This window comes from Rhinoraja longicauda, chromosome 8 (assembly GCF_053455715.1).
Source record: "Rhinoraja longicauda isolate Sanriku21f chromosome 8, sRhiLon1.1, whole genome shotgun sequence".
Taxonomy (NCBI): Eukaryota; Metazoa; Chordata; class Chondrichthyes; order Rajiformes; family Arhynchobatidae; genus Rhinoraja; species Rhinoraja longicauda.
The window spans coordinates 38,479,587-38,496,996 of record NC_135960.1 but is presented as its reverse complement, the minus strand read 5'-3'; the positions used below and the strand labels follow the sequence as shown (position 1 = coordinate 38,496,996).

Sequence of the window (17,410 nt, the reverse complement as noted above, 5' to 3'; positions counted from 1 at the left end):
CTCATGCTACTCCTGCTCCATTTTAAAGACTCATTAGGATTCTCTCTTTCACTACAATCCTAATGTGTCTGAATTTGCCACTTTTTCCTCTAGTTCTTACCATTCCACCCATTGGGCCTGCGTCGCCAGGGTATCCCTGTGGCCCACTTGGTCCTTTGCGCCCCTGCAGGGTGAAAACATTAGTCAGTCCTTTAATTCCATGTGCAATTTGTTAGTTAACTGAGCTACCAATGTGAAGAAAGGTGTGTGCAAGGTGCCGTTAATTGAATCCTGGAGGAATCAGTCACTACAGCAGCTGCCTGGTGTGTGCACATTATACTCACCAATCTCAGTAACATATTAGGTGACATTCCTCTCTGAAGTGACATGTCCCAGCCAATAGGGATCATTGGCAGTGGTCGTTGATTCCTCAACAAATATTACTCTTATCGGTATTTATGCCATTTTATCTCAGCCAATCTATTCCTCACGTGTGCTGACTCTCCGGATCTCTCTTGAGAGTCATTCACAAGCTCAAAGGAGAAGCAGTCTGGTACCATTGAGGCAAAGAGGAGACTGGCACATTAAAGAGTTCAGCTTGGACCACATAAGCCAGCCACTGATTGTAATGTGCACTCATTAGGTGATTACCACAATCCCCAATAAAGTTTGGACAATTGGAAGGGGGCAGTAGGTCCAATTTCCAGAGGGAAATAATGCCAGACTGTTACCAACTCGGGCTAGTCGTCCGATGCATGACAGAAAAACTGCTCCACTTCACCTTACTAAAATCGAGTAATTTGTCTTTGGGAGACTGTTGAACAAGGACGCGAGTCAATGTTGGCCATGGTGTGTTGCATATACCTGAGCAGTCAACAAATGGTAATGGCAGTGCTACTGATGAGATGTGGTCAGGATTTGCAGATCAAAATGGACTAACATTAGATTCTCACCCATGGGTTGGTGTAGGGGACGAACCCCAATTTTCAGAATTTTTATGGAAGAGTCAAGAACAGCTTAGTCATTAATGAAGTATGGATGAGGAGATGGGTGCTGGTTGTGGGGTGGACCTGGTCCAAGTGGTGTAGCACACGGTTAATTTCAGTCGAGAGAGTGGCACTAGTGACCAAGTTTTGCCCCAGACAACAGCAAAGCACCCAACTATGTCAACAATGGCCATCAGCAATAATAGTACACAATACATACCTCTTGTCCTGGAGATCCCATCTCTCCTTTGAACCCCATGGGTCCAGGACGGCCAGACTCTCCCTGAGGCAAAATAAAACAAAGGGTCACTGCAGAGCACAGCAAGCAAGACATATGGGAATAGATGGCCACACTGTACATGTAGTGAGATCAGCAAACGCCAGACTGACACAGTACTTCACTGCTAACTGGATGTCTGCAGGTACAATATTCTGAAAAGGAGAAGCTGACTGACTCCATCTGAAAGAAAACTGTCCACTTTGTAGTCATCCCCACCCACCAGTATCAACATTCACTTGCTCTGCCATTAGTGCTGCTTGGCTGCACTGTATCTCATCCACAGCACACTTCACTGCAAGTTGGCAGCTCCTCTTTGACAGTCACCGGTGACCCGATGGCCAAAAGATAGTGTATGGGAGTAGCACCACCGTCCGAGTCAAGAGCGAGGGGACTGTCGGAGAGCTGTCAGTGAGAGCCGAGGGAGGCCGTCAGAGAGTGAGGAAGGCCACCAAGAGAGAAAGGGAACCTGGCGGAGGGCTGCAACCACGTGCAACGGCAGGTAGTAGATAGGAATGTTCAATTAACTTTTGTCAATGCCAAAACATTGCAACACTTGTGTACTGCCTAGGTGAGGTGAGGTCTGCTGCATGATTTTACCGGGTTGTATGCAAATCAAAGCATTTCACTGTACCTAGATACATGCGACAATAAAATATAATTGAATCATTGAACTCACTTGCCACCCTAATTCAAAAGTCTGTTTTTGCTTCTTGGATCAAAATCTTGGATCTCTATCACGTAAAACACAGCCATTCCGGAATGCAAACCACCAAACTGCTCATGGACAATTAGAGAGGGAAAGGTGAATAGATTGCCACCAAGTCACGTCATATTTCATGATTAAAACTAAAAGTACCAGAATGGCAGTGATCATGCTTACTAGCGCTCGGCAAACACCATCTCTATGGACAGATAGAAGGATATGAAAGGTTCAGAGGGATATGGGCAAAACATGGGCAAATGGGACTAGCTTAGATGGGGCACCTTGGTCGGCTTGGACGAGTAGGGCAGAAGGGTCTGTTTCTGTGTCGTATGATTCTATTGTGGTGGCCACGGTGGCGCTGCAGTAGAGTTTGCTGCCCTACAGCACTTGCCGCCCGTAGACTACTCAGGTTCAGTCCTAACTACGGGTGCTGCCTGTATAGAGTTTGTACGTTCTCCCCGTGGCCTGTGTGGGTTTTCTCCAAGATCTTCGGTTTCCTCTCACACTCCAAAGATGTACAGGCTTGTAGGTTAATTGTCCCTAATGTGTGTATGTTAGTGTTAACATGTGGGGATCGCTGGTCAGTGCAAACTCAGTGGGCCCAGGGGCCTGTTTCCGCGCTGTATCTCCATAAACTAGACTCTCTGACTGTTAAATGAGAGGAGAATACTGTGGCTAATTAAGTTTTGAAAATATGTATGATTAAAATGTCTCTGATTACTTCCCCAAATGTCCCCAGACATACTGGAGGCTGCTTGCATATCAGCGCACATAATGAATGATTTAACTGTCAAAAGGAAGAAAAAAAAAACAAGAAATCTTTAAGTGGTGAAATCGAGAGTTGTTGGGTTTGCAAAACCCAAATTTGTGCCCTGAATTTAAATGGTGCTCGGGTGATCACTACGAGACAAATTCTTCACTGTGTTTAGTTTAGTTTAGAGATACAGTATGGAAGCAGGCCCAACCAGTCCGCGCCGACCAGTGATCACCCTGCACACTAGCACTATCCTATACACTAGGGACTATTTACAATATTTACTGAAGCCAATTAACCTACAAACTCGTACATCTTTGGGGTGTGGGAAGAAACTGGAGCACCCAGGGAACACCCACACGGTCACGGGGAGAACATACAAACTCCGTACAGACAACACCCATTGTCAGGAGGGGGAGGGTCAGGAGGGAGGAGGGGGTCTCCCTGTCGGTCTGCTCCTGGGCCTGGCCAAGATGGCCATCCGCGGGTCCAGGCAGCGGGCAGTCGACGGCCTCACAGAAGTCGGCTGCCTACCCCTGTTCCGGGCTTACGTCCGTGCCTGTGTGTCCCTGGAGAGGGAACACGCGGTGTCCACGGGGACTCTGGAGGCCTTCCGGGAACGCTGGTCGCCACGGGGGGTTGAATGTATTGTTGACAGAGATGGCGGGATTTTAATGTGATAATTGTTTAATTTGTAAACTGCCGATACAGGCGGCTTTTGTTTGATCACATTTTGCTTAGTATGTTTGTATGTTTTTCTTTGGAATAAAACTTTTATATATTAAAAAAAAATAAAAAATAAAAGATTAAAAAAAAAAAAAAAAAAAAAATTGTCAGGATCAAACCTGGGTTTCTGGCGCTGTAAGGCAGCAACTCTACCGCTGACCACTGTGCCTCCCTTAATTGAAGAAAAACTCAGGGTGGAACAGCATCAGGTCAGGGAGTACAAAACATTGATGGTCTCCCAGTATCCACCTCACCTCACATCCGGAATCTTGGAATCATCCTTGATCAAACCCTCTCCTTCGACAAACACATCAAACACATCACAAAGACAGCCTTCTTCCACCTCAAAAACATTGCCCGTCTCCGTCCATCCCTCTCCTCCACAGCTGCAGAAACCCTCATCCACGCCTTCATCACCTCCCGTCTGGACTACTGCAACAGCCTCCTCTATGGCGCACCCTCAAAAATCATCAATAAACTTCAATACATTCAAAACTCCGCTGCCCGTCTACTCACACACACCTCGATCCGTGACCATATCACCCCCGTCCTTTATAAACTCCACTGGCTCCCCATCCCCCAGAGAATCCAGTACAAAATCCTCCTCATAACCTACAAAGCCCTCCATAACCTGGCCCCATCCTACCTGACCGACCTCCTCCACAGGCACACTCCCACCTGCACCCTCCGCTCTGCCGCTGCCAATCTCCTATCCCCCCACATCCGGACTAAACTCAGATCCTGGGGGGACAGGGCTTTCTCCATCGCTGCTCCCACCCTATGGAACTCATTACCCCAAACCGTTAGAGACTCCCCCACACTCACCACATTCAAAACATCGCTGAAGTCTCACCTGTTCAGTACTGCCTTCAACCACTGAAGGTCACCTCACCTACTGTCTCCTTTCTCTGTTCATTTATTTATTTACTTATTTATCTATTTATTAATTTCCCTATGTTCTCAAAATCTCTGTAAAGCGTCTTTGAGTATATGAAAAGCGCTATATAAATAAAATGTATTATTATTATTATTATTAAAACAGACAAACTCCCACAGATGTTAAACATGCACTGCCCAGACCCTCCGTCAGCCTGATTTTAACCTCAGTGGAAATCCTATACACATGGAGTTTGCATTCTAATTGCAATAAGAGGCCAGATACCCCTCATCCCCTGGTAAAAAAGAGCTTGATGTCTCCATAATGAACCAAGGGGCAGATGGCACTGTTGTGTCATAATACATGGGGTTAAGCAATGGATCGTACAACGATAGCCCTGCTAAGTTCATTGTTTCAGTGCTTGACAACAATCAGTTAAAATTATGCACACATCCGTTCCTGCATCAGTCAGCGCATCTGGTATGTATTATGCTGTTGAAAATTCCAGATTGCCAGGTTACCATGGTTTCTGATCTTTATTATTGAACCCCATATGGTGCACTAAAAATGAGAGCAGAAACTGATTATGGCTGGTTTTATGGCAATGGTCTACATGGAGACTGTGCACCAATATCCCTCTCCCTGCCCTGACTGAGACTTTGAATTCCCTCCTGGGATAAATAGAGACCTCCAGTTGCCAGACACCAAATGGAGAGATGTTAGACCACTATGTTAGACCACTATGTTAGATGTTAGACCACTATGTTAGATGTTCGATGGAGACCACAACTTCAATTGGTCATTGGATTCAAGCACACAGGGCTGGCAAGCTGTATGGGCAAGATTGTGTGGAGGGGATGCATTGACTTGGCTGGCAATCCCCTTGGTGCAGAAGGTTGACATAACAGGAGCATGAGAATGTGAGAGGGATCGGGCAGATATGGCCCAAAGCAGGTGGTGTTTTTGGAGCAAGGGGTCATGAGTTTGTAATTGGAGCCAGAAGGTAATGTGGGAAGCACAAAGAACAGAGGAAATCGGGTTCTTTCTTTTCCAGAAAGAGGTGGATGCTCAGAGGTCAATGGTTTTGTTTTGGTAGACTGAAGGTTCCTTTGGTCGGGGGAATTAAAGACTGTTGCTCTCGGGGTCATGAGCTCAACCACAGGGTGGCACGGTGGCACAGTGGTAGAGTTGTTGCCTTCACTGTAGCTCCAGAGACCCGGGTTCGATCCTGACTACGGGGTGCTGTCTATACTGAGTTTGTACGTTCTCCACGTGACCTGCGTTGGTTTTCGCCGGGATCTCCAGTTTCCTCACACTCCAAAGACGTACAGGTTTGTAGGCTAAATCACTTGGTATAATCATGAAATTGTCCCTAGTGTGCAGGAAAGTGTTGGTCTGCCAGGAAGCTGGTCAGCGCAGACTTGGTGGACCGAAGGACCTGTTTCCGCGCTGTATCCCTAAACTAAACTACAGAGCGGCCATGATTTGATCAAACAGCAATCGAGGGCTAAATGGCCTCTGGCTATTCCCGTGCCTTCTCCAGCAGTTTAGTTAACGTACTTAATTGTTACCTAGGCAACAATGGCATCTACCTAGATCAGCCCAGTTCACAAGAAAACTATTTCAGTCCAGCTAATCACCACCCAGTCTATCCTCAAACATCCACAGAATGCTGGAAGTTCACAGACAGGGCCATCAAGCAGCACCTACTCGCCATTATGCTGCTCACTGAAGCTCAGTTTGGGTTTTGCCAGAACCACTCAGAATCAAACCTCATCATAGCCTTCCTTGGTCCAAATGTAGACCAAAGAGTTAGGTTCCAGTGGTAGGATGAGTTTGACTGCCGATGACAGTAAGGCAGCATTTGACTGAGTGGGGCCTCAAGGGAAAAACATTCCAGTGGTTGCAATCATAGGGCAGCACAGCGGCGCAGCTGGTAGTGCTGCTGCCTTACAGCGCCAGACAGCGGGTGCTGTCTGTGTGGAGTTTGCATGTTCTCCCTATGACAGTGTGGGTTTCCTCCAGGTGCTCTAGTTTCATCCCACATCCCAAGGATCTCCAGTTTAAGAGGTTAATTGGCTTCTGTAAAATTGACCAAGTGTGTAGATAGTGGATGGAAAAAATAGGATAACGTAGAATTAGTATGAACGGGTGATCGCTAGTTGGCATGGATCTGGTGGGTGGATGGATCTGTTTCCAGGGTGTACACGAGAACTAAACTAAGGTGGTTGTTGGACATCAATCATTTCATTATTAGGACATCACAGTTGGAGTTTCTCAGGGCATTTCTGCCCAGCAGCTGCTTTATTAACAAGCTTCCTTCCATTTGTGAGCATGGCCTTGCAGTTGGTAGAGTGGCTGCTCTACTGACCAGCACACTGACCAGATCCTTCCCGACTTCTGGTGCTGTCTTGCGTGGATTTGGATTTTGCATTCTCCCAGTGACCACAAGGATTTCCCCTTGTGCTCCGGTTTCCTCCCAAATCCCAGAAATGCAGTTGGGTGTGTTAATTGGCCGCTGTAAATTGCCCCAATTGTGCAAGGAAGTGACAGAATCTAGGGCATTACCACCATTCAATATCTTGGGGTCACCACTGACTTGTAACAACTAAACCAGTAACATAAAAATTACAACTGCAAGAACAGGCCAGAAGCTGCGTATCCTGACTCTAAGGCCTTCCCAGCATTACTGGCAAGTTAGGAATGTGATGGACTGCACTATCCTCTGGCCTGTATAAACGCAGCACCAAAGATTCTCAAGAGCCTTGACCACTGAGAACAAAGCAGCTTACTCAAATGATCCTCCACCCCCACCCTAAACATTCATCCCCTCTACCACTGGTGCAGAGGCTGCTGTGCGTGCCGTCTACAGTGTTACTCCGACAGCACCTTTGTGATCTCCACCACCAAGAATGGCAAGGGCAGCAGGTTTATATAAGGAGCCAAGGGGGATCTGCACTAACTGCTGCACCACTGTGCTATTTGCCACCAATATCTCCACAAGCTGAATGTGCACGTAGTCCTTGGACAAATGGAGAACGTGCCTGTCAAAATGATGGTGGGAATGGGAGAAGTGAGCGAGGTCCATCCACTGGAGGTCACCCTTTCCTTGTTCTCTAATACAGCAGTGGCTTCAAGTGCACTGTATCCAATGAGTCAGTGGATATATTTAAGGCAGAGATAGATAGATTCTTGATTAGTACGGAGAACTTCATGGGGAGAAGGCAGGAAAATGGGGTTAGGAGGAAGAGATAGATCAGCCATGATTGAATGGCAGAGTTGACTTGATGGCCTGAATGGCCTAATTCTACTCCTATCACATGATCTTATGATACCTAGCAATAGATCTGACAAAGCTGTAACATCATCTCTTCTATCTGTTTTGAAATTGAAGAGTTTCATAGCAAAACATCTTCAACCTCTGTACAAGATGCTTTCCCCTACGGCCTTAACAAGCTCCATTTTGTGCCCAGATCTGTATGAATGGGAAGAAGTTACCAATGGAGAATTGTATCTGAGCTTGAAAGGGAACTTGAAGACGACTTACACATTTCACATTTTCTGCGCTATGGATAAACCATGGGAGAACAATAGTTAATTAGTGAGCACCTACTAATTGGCTGAGATCAGCGAGTGGTCACAAAGCAGCTAACATCCTGCTAACCATTAATCAGGAATGTACTTACCGGCTCTCCACCCAGTCCAGGAGGACCCTCGTGTCCTGGTTGACCCTCGGGCCCATCTGCTCCCTGTGGAGGAAAATAAAAGCATATGATGTTGCTGCAATTTATACCAAGGCTGATCCCACATCCACCTGCTCCTTCCTTCACTATTCCTCGACCCATGCATAATGACCCTTGCCATAACGCACAACATAAGGCAGGATGGCAGAGAGTCACATTGCCCAAGGAAAATCAACTTCCACATTCCAGGCAGCACATAGCATTGCAAAGTTAGGAAACCCCAGGTCAATTGTGTATTTGGTCTGGGATTCGCTTCAGTGTGGGCTATTAAGTGGCAAAGTAACCAAGGTCTTTGAGATGATTAAAGGATATTGATGGGCAAGGTGAGGCTTTCCATGATCCTCTGCACACATTGGGTTTTCACACTGCGGCTTGTTGGGCTGGCAGCAATGGGCTCAATCAGTGGGTCTCACACAACCATATTACTACTGGCGTGAACTCTGCACAGTCTCACTAGAGCACTTGCTTTCAATTGCCCCAATTGTCTCATATTAAGCTGGGCTCTTTCACCGGCAATGTCATGGCAGCAATATTTCTGGGAATTTTCAGCCCAAAACCCTGCTGAGGCTGCTGGGAGTTACTGGAAAGTCCCAGAGCTGGAATTGACAAATAATTATGAGATAAAGACATTAAGGAAGTTTAAATCATGATGCGAAAGTGAATTTGAATATGCATCAGCCATTATCTCAGTGAATAGCAGAGCACCCCTCTCAGGGAAGAATAACCTCCCTCTTATTTTGTCGATTATTATTATTAATGATTGTTAATCTTAGTTACCTTGGTTCCACTGAAGCCTCTTGAACCTGCAGGTCCGGGTAGTCCTGACTCACCATCAGGACCCTAGTGAATGGAAGAAGAAAATCACGATTATTCAGGCACGTATCTGGACGACTCGGCGGCCATCTTGCACAAATGTTAGCAAAAGCGATATGTCAACACAAGAACATTAGTATATGCTCTCACCGCTCCCCTCAGCCCTCCCCAGTGCAAAACAGGTGGAAGCACAATGCCTGTTCCCAGAATCACCAAGGTGACCCATAGTAGATGATTTCCATGACCTTGGGACAATCCAGTAAAATCTGTGGAGAAACCTAGGAAGCCACTCACATGCCTGGGGTGTAACAGGTTCAGATAGAACAATTACGCCAATGGGATTTACCCATGAATGGAATAATTCCTGGGACAAGTGGGAAAAGTGCTCAGACTCTGGGCTTGGCTCCAACTAAATTTCAGTCCATTGATGTTTAAGTAGGAGAATTATTAGATTGTAGATTTTAGGATCAAACACAATTGGAAAGGATGCTTTTTATTATTGGGGTTTGTATACTACGATGATACGATACACCTCACATGTATATGCATGTATTCCCTATAAAAACACTTCCACCAGTTGTCACCATAATATACATCTCATATGTTTTTTTTAAACAATTCAGTTGAGTTGTTTAAAATGTGCTGACAACATTCAGAGAGATTTAACAAATGCACATCGTGGGTTCCTCTTGGCCACTACTGAAATGCAGATTTTGTCCATCAGATAGATACACACGCAATATGGTGCCAGAGGAACCAAAACTCCTTTGATTGTATGTATTCAATAGTTTTCCTTCCACTGTTCAGTTCTTTCCTCAGAGCGAGAAAGTTCAGTACTTTATTGTATTGTTTACTGTATACTTATTTGTTGTCTTGATGTGTGAATGCCTGTAAAGCTGCCGCAAGTAGGAATTTCATTGTTCTAATCCCAGTGCATATGGTAATTAAACATTTTGGTTAATTTTTAATGGGCAACAGTCAATTAAAGAGTTTCTAAGGGTAATCTGTAGAATAATGCAAACATCTTACAGCCAGCACAAGATATTAGATAGAACCTGGAAAATTTTAAAAATCAGACAAAATGATTAAATATATATTACAGATGATGCACGTTTCAAAATTATTCATACATATACAAGGAATTCACTGTTGATACTCTTGCTCAAACGTGGACTGTACACTGGTGACACAGGTTCAAACGACCTCTGGTGCTGTCTGTATGAGGTTTGCATGTTCTCCCTATATCTGCACAGATTTCCCCCTGGTGCTTCAGTTTTCTCCCACATCCCAAAACTGTTTTGGTAGATTAAATGGCTGTTGCAAGCAGAGGCTGGAGAAGGCAGACATCGGAGAATCGGGGGGAGGTGAGAAAGAATTAAAGAGTAACAAGAAAATAAGTGGGGCAGGCGAGGTTGGAATTACTCTGAAAGCCAGCAGAGACTCAAGAAAATAAAAAAATATACTAAACAACTGCTTTCCATGCATGAAAAACCATTCCACCTACCAGTTCACCTTTGCTTCCATCATTTCCTGAAGGTCCCTGTGCACAAAAGTAAATGGCGTTCAAAAGCGAATTATACACATTTAGAACTGTAAAGCAACACCTCCCCTGTTGAGAGTGAATGCTAGGCAGGTCATTGTTCTACATGCTCCAGTGAAAGTGTTTCATTTGTCTATTTTAACATTCCTCCCTAGTGGTGTCTACTGCACGATTTACAAATGACAAGTACAAGTAATTAGGAAGGTGCACAGAATGTTGTTGTTTAGTGTGTGGGGAATTGAATGTGAACATTGAGAGGTTCTGCTTTGATTTTATAAATCATTGGTGGGACCACATCTGGAGCTGTGTGTGCTGTACTGGTCCCATTAATAATATGGGTTCGATGGGCTAGGCTTGGAGTTTAGAAGGGTGATGGAAGACTTAATTGAAACAAACAAGATCCTGAAGTGTCCTGACATTGTGGAAGGTGAGAGGATGTTTCATTGTGAGGGAGAATCTTGAATTAAGAGGTAACACAGTTAAGACAAAGGTTTTCTCTCAATTGGTTGTGAATCTTTGAAGCTCTCTTCTTCAATATGTCAAGGATGACAATTTGTTAAATCAAGAGGATGCTGAGTCGGGACCCTCTTGACAACAAAAGGGTCCCGATCCGAAACATCCCCATCTATGTTTTCCAGAGATACCACATGACCGTACTCCAGCACATTGTGTCCTTTTGTGTAAACCACCATCTACAGTTTCATGTTTGTATCGGATGCAAGATTACAGTGGTAAGTGGGAATGTGGAGATGAGGGACAATCAGATCCATGATCTATTTTAATGGTGGGGCAGGCTCATGGGGCCAAGTGGCCTGCTCCTACTCTAAACTTGCATGCTCCACAATAATATCACAGAGTTGTGAAAGCAAACACAGCTGATTAATAGCCCAACCGGAATCTTCCAGCCGCGATCTTAAAAATCTTTATACCAGCTGGTTGATTGATTAGCCAGCAGGAGGATCTGGAGACAATTATCCATGTTGCTCAACAAACCAGAGTTTGACCCTCACCTAGTATAGTGACGGCAATTAAACTAAACCTGCTCCCACTGACAATGCTGCTGCCCATGGATTATTCATATAAAAGGTCCTAATTTACTGCCGTGCAAATTATATTTTAGCTCTAAACATTGCCAACAAACCACCGGCACCCATAGGTTGCCATGGGGATATACTTATTTCCAAGTTCCCCAGGTATTGAAGGTGTGGACTCTTGCTTCTATGGACTGTGCATTCACAGTGAACCACGAGTCTAGTTTGAAGAGGCATTACCTCAGCACATGACCATGCAGAATAGAATGGAGAAGAAATTGCATTGTGAATATTGGAAGTGTCTGGATGTTAATCATTGGATTTATTGAAGGTTTGGGTCAATAGATCGTGGAAACTATGGGATATTGCGATTGAGTTGGGAAAGTTGAGCAATGATCTCAAAACATTGATGGAATGGGTTCTATGAGCTGCATGACCTATTGTTTATCTCCAATGTTTCTTCAAGTGGGAACAGGACTTACGTCATCGCCTCTTTCTCCAGCATCTCCGGCATTTCCTCTACCACCAAAAGTGCCCTGTTGAAGATGCAAAAAACATGTATCAGCATTGGCAATAGCACAGCAGAAGAACTGCTATCTTGGCAACCTTCCTGATGAAGAAGTCCCATTATCCAAGAGCAAAAGTGAAATAAATCATCACAAACTGGACTGAGGCCTTTTTTGCTCCTTGTTAATCAGTCATCTTTTTTTATTCCCTGCGAGACAGAGAAGCACTCAGTGAACCTCTAGCGGAATTATTTGTCTTTTGTATCGAACTGTTATTAATGGATCCAGATTCCTGATGTTTTCTCCACTCTGAGTCTCTAATCCCCTTCATGGTATCACCAGTCCATGTTTCTCAACTTCTCCAATTCTGGAGACTACTTGAACATTCCTAAATTTAATAGCTGCAAAGCCCTGATCTCTGAAGTATCTGCCCAACACTTGCTTCTCTAGATCTCTCTCCTCTGTTATGGGGTTTTTTTCAAACCCAACTCTTGGATCAAGCCTTTGGTCTCCCGAGCCAATGTTTTCTTGCTTCAATCAGTGCCAACTTTGTTTTGTTGGATAGTGTTTCCAGAGCTCTCCTAGCTGCATCAATGATACCATACAAATGAAAGTTTTTGATGCTTCAGAGTTTTCTCAGTATTTGAAGCTGAACCCCATGTCATGTAGTGTTTGACCTCGTATTCCTAATGCCAAACACTGATTGCAATGCGCACGGGAAATTCTACAATGGTTAATTTGAGTTTATGGGGGAAAACGAATGCTTTGACATTGCAGGCACGACTACCAGCATTGAGCACTATTTGACCAGCTACAGTGCAGTCTCTTGCCTTACAGAAGAACCTCTTCCCTCACCAGTGACAACCTGCATCTCCCAAGCAGCTAATTTCTACTCTCTCATGATGAGGTTAATATGATAACCAAAATATTTGGCACATCTCTCTGCCACGAGCCCAAAGTTAACAGAACAAATTGACAGGATCTGGACTGACAATGCATGCACTTATATTAATAGCAGACACAGACCTTATCTCCGGTTTTCCCCACCGGTCCACTTCGTCCTGCTTCTCCGTCAAAGCCGGCCTCGCCCTAAGAAAAAATGAAAGAAATAGTTATTCCAAAAATCATGCATCTAACATGTTATTGGCATCAGTGGCTTCCAAGCTGTTTCCGACTGAATTACAGATTGCAAGTGGAAATTGCCAAGATGATTCCCTTTTCCCTGGGTTTTGATCTTCTCGCTTTCCTTGGATACCACAAAGGCTAGGACATAGTCAGTTATACAGCAAGGAAACAGGCCCTCCAGCCCAACCTGTTCCTGCCAACAAAGGTGTTTTCCTGAGCTAGTCCTATTTGCCTGCGTTTGACCCATATTCCTCTAACCTTTCCAATTTACATAAAACTGTATGGCATATGTATGGCCCAGAATGTCTGTGCTGAATATGATGCCAAAATGAATCCATTCTGCTGCATATGATCTATATCCCTCCATTGCCTGCATATTCATGTGTGTATCTAAAGACCTCTTAAACACCACAATTATATCTACTTTTACCGTACGCTGGCAGCATGTTCCATGCACCTACCACTCTTTGTTAAAACTTGCCCTGCACATTTCCTTTAAACTTTCTCCCTTGCACCTTAAACATATGCTCTCCATATTTGGCATTTCCACACTGGGAAAAATTTTGTGACTGTCTAATCTATCTGCCCATAGTCAAACATATTCTGATGCACAAGGTGCCTAGACATCAGATCTGAAGCAGGGCTACAACTTGAAATTTCATCTATTCTTCGTCTCCAGAGATGCTGCCTGACCCGCTGAGTTCCACCAACATTTAGCATCCATCTTCTGTACACAGCCATTGAGTCTCTTCCTGCCTATTCTTAGAAACATAGAAAATAGGTGCAGGAGTAGGCCATTCGGCCCTTCGAGCCTGCACCGCCATTCAATATGATCATGGCTGATCATCCAACTCAGTATCCCATACCTGCCTTCTCTCCATACCCCCTGATCCCTTTAGCCACAAGGGCCACATCTAACTCCCTCTTAAATATAGCCAATGAACTGGCCTCAACTACCTTCTATGGCAGAGAATTCCACAGATTCACCACTCGCTGTGTGAAAAAAAAAGTTCTCATCTCGGTCCTAAAAGACTTCCCCCTTATCCTTAAACTGTGACCCCTTATTCTGGACCTCCCCAACATCGGCAACAATCTTCCTGCATCTAGCCTGTCCAACCCCTTAAGAATTTTGTAAGTTTCTATAAGATCCCCCCATAATCTTCTAAATTCCAGCGAGTTCAAGCCGAGTCTATCCAGTCTTTCTTCATATGAAAGTCCTGCCATCCCAGGAATCAATCTGGTGAACCTTCTCTGTACTCCCTCTATGGCAAGAATGTCTTTCCTCAGATTAGGAGACCAAAACTGTACGCAATACTCCAGGTGTGGTCTCACCAATGCCCTGTACAACTGCAGCAGAACCTCCCTGCTCCTATACTCAAATCCCCTCGCTATGAATGCCAACATACCATTCGCTTTCTTCACTGCCTGCTGCACCTGCATGCCTACTTTCAATGACTGGTGTACCACGACACCCAGGTCTCGCTGCATCTCCCCTTCTCCTAATCGGCCACCATTCAGATAATAGTCTGCTTTCCTGTTCTTGCCACCAAAGTGGATAACCTCACATTTATCCACATTATACTGCACCTGCCATGCATTTGCCCACTCACCTAACCTATCCAAGTCACGTTGCAGCCTCCTAGCATCCTCCTCACAGCTAACACTGCCCCCCAGCTTCGTGTCATCTGCAAACTTGGAGATGTTGCATTCAATTCCCTCGTCCAAATCATTAATATATATTGTAAATACCTGGGGTCCCAGCACTGAGCCTTGCGGTACCCCACTAGTCACTGCCAGCCATTCTGAAAAGGACCCATTTATTCCTACTCTTTGCTTCCTGTCTGCCAGCCAGTTCTCTATCCACATCAATACTGAACCCACAATACCATGTGTTTTAAGTTTGCATACTAATCTCTTATGTCGAAAGCCTTCTGGAAGTCCAGATATAACACATCCACTGGTTCTCCCTTATCCACTCTACTAGTTCTTGCCCCATATTTACTGATGGGAAGGGCCATGCTGAAACCAAGGTGAAGGCAAGGTCACCTTGTCTGGGATGTTGTTCCAAAGTATGACAGGCTGGGGTTATAACATTACATAACACTTTATAACCCCACGGCAACGCCCATGATCTCACAGCATTTATCAAGTACTGAGTGTTTCACTCAGGCTCCAACTTGACAGATGGAGGAGCTGGTGATACACTTAGACAACTTACTAGATGCAAGGCAGGGCCAGTGGTGTTCAGAGGGGGGACGACGACGACACTGTTGCAATTAATTCGGACCTCAGCAGCAACACTAACAATGGTGCACTGTTTATGCACTTATCGAGTGAAATCAGACACCAATCCAAAAACAAAGCAATGCATATATTTCAAATCTGCGAAATACGGAAAATGGTTATAAATGCTCAGCAGGTCAGGCAGCAAAAGAAACAGAGTTGATGCTACAAGTCAATAAATTAACTCAATTAAAAAATTAACTCAGTTTCTGTCTCCACATGTTGCCTGCCCTGCCAAGTTTTTTTCTCTCATCAACTGTTCTAACTGTTGCTACTCACAACATTTGTGTTCAAGTGAGGTCTGGTCATATTGCAAGCTGTAAGATAGGTAGAAAAGCACATTGCCGTGTCGGGGGTTGGTGGGTAGGATGGCAGGAATGAATCTTATTAATTTGTGCATTATTAGGTGAGAGAACGACCACTAATGTATTGTTATGTTAAACTCAGCAGGACCATGTATTTTGGGGACTTTATATCCACTGTGTCATCACATGTCATAAGGGCACAAGTGTTAGAAGCAGAATTAGGCCATTCGGCCTATCAATACTCCACCATTCAATTATGGCTGATCTATCTCTCCCTCCTAACCCCATTCTTCTGCCTTCTCCCCATAACCTCTGACATCCGTACTAATCAAGAACCTGTCTATCTCTGCCTTAAAAATATCTACTGACCGCCTCCACAGCCTTCTGTGGCAACGAATTCCACAGATTTACCACCTTCACACTAAAGATATTTCTCCTCACCTCCTTCCTAAAAGAACATCCTTTAATTCGGAGGCTATGACCTCTAGTCCTAGACTCTCCCACAGTGGAAACATCCTCTCCACATCCACTCTATCCAAGCCTTTCACTTTTCTGTATGTTTCAATGAGGTCCCCCTTCATCTGTCCTGTCCTGTCCTGTCATTTGATTCAGGTTTTATGCCAAAAGGTCGGTCATTTAATAATGAGATCCTGCAATCTGTATGTTCCTCAGAACAGTAAGTGGTTGATGGATACGCAACAGAACACTGCACGGCTCCACAGCTGGTACCTACCACCAACAAGAAGGAGATAGAGTTTCTTTGCTGTGTTTAACAAGGCTTGCTCCAGTCCTGTGTAATCACAGCCTGAGGGCTGTTGGCTCACATTCTATTGAACTTCTTTAACCATCCATCTTGCTCAATGTTTTTCAAGACCTGGACGACCGTTTTAAGATTTGAAAAATCAACATGGGCCTTTTTAGGTCCCACTGGAACTGGCCAGACCCCACAAGCTCAAAACCTTCTAAACAACTACTCCCCACTTATTCTTTGTGTAAAGTTGGTGCACTATTATATGTGACTTGCCCGAAATCAGCATCAAATCATGTCACATTTATATTTCGCTCAGAGCCATTTTCTACAAATACCATATTCTCCAAATCAGTCAGTAGACAGATAATGAGTATTTCCCTCAGAGGTAGCACAAAGGAAGAGGTAGTTAAATGACAGGACATTAAATAGGCCAAAACTGGGCGAGGTTGGAGGTTAGGTCGCTGCAACTCTGGCTGACGATTGGTTGACACGAGCTCCTACTTTACTTGCCACCCTCTGGATAGAGTCTTACCTTTTGTCCCTTCTTTCCAAATGGACCTGGATCTCCTTTGAGGCCTTGAGATCCAGTTTCACCCTGCAAAGGGGAAACAAATCACATGGCTTTTATTCAACCCCTAACTTGTTGTGAAATGACAAAAAACTCAGAAACACAATGTCCATTTCTAGAAGATGGCCAGATGCAGGCATTTCAACGCAATACAAGTGATACAAGAGGTAGAGAGCATTATAACCATACCTCTGAAGTTAACACCACATATCAAATTGCCCAACTTGGATCAGATAAAGCACTGGAAGTCTCAACATACTAGCTTCATCCTCCAGATGTCCTGCCCCTATCGTCCTACCATTGGTCAGCAGACATCTCCATCTTCATGGCACATTCCACCCCAGCCAATGAAGTGAACAGATCAATTTTTACCCTTATTGCTCATTTATAGTCATAGAGTGATACAGTGTGGAAACAGGCCCTTCGCTCCAACTTGCTCA

At 44.6% G+C, this 17,410-nt stretch overlaps 1 protein-coding gene across 1 annotated transcript in view; it reads right to left on the bottom strand.

The window, feature by feature from the left end:
* Positions 1-17,410, bottom strand: part of col6a1 (collagen, type VI, alpha 1) — a 79,429-nt gene that overhangs the window by 34,569 nt on the left and 27,450 nt on the right. The window contains exons 15-22 of the mRNA XM_078403675.1: positions 16,935-16,997; positions 12,965-13,027; positions 11,915-11,968; positions 10,366-10,401; positions 8,826-8,888; positions 7,992-8,054; positions 1,186-1,248; positions 101-163 (exon numbers count right to left, since the gene is read on the bottom strand). Of these exons, the coding sequence (XP_078259801.1) occupies positions 101-163; positions 1,186-1,248; positions 7,992-8,054; positions 8,826-8,888; positions 10,366-10,401; positions 11,915-11,968; positions 12,965-13,027; positions 16,935-16,997 (468 nt within the window). The remainder of the gene's footprint in view (positions 1-100; positions 164-1,185; positions 1,249-7,991; positions 8,055-8,825; positions 8,889-10,365; positions 10,402-11,914; positions 11,969-12,964; positions 13,028-16,934; positions 16,998-17,410) is intronic.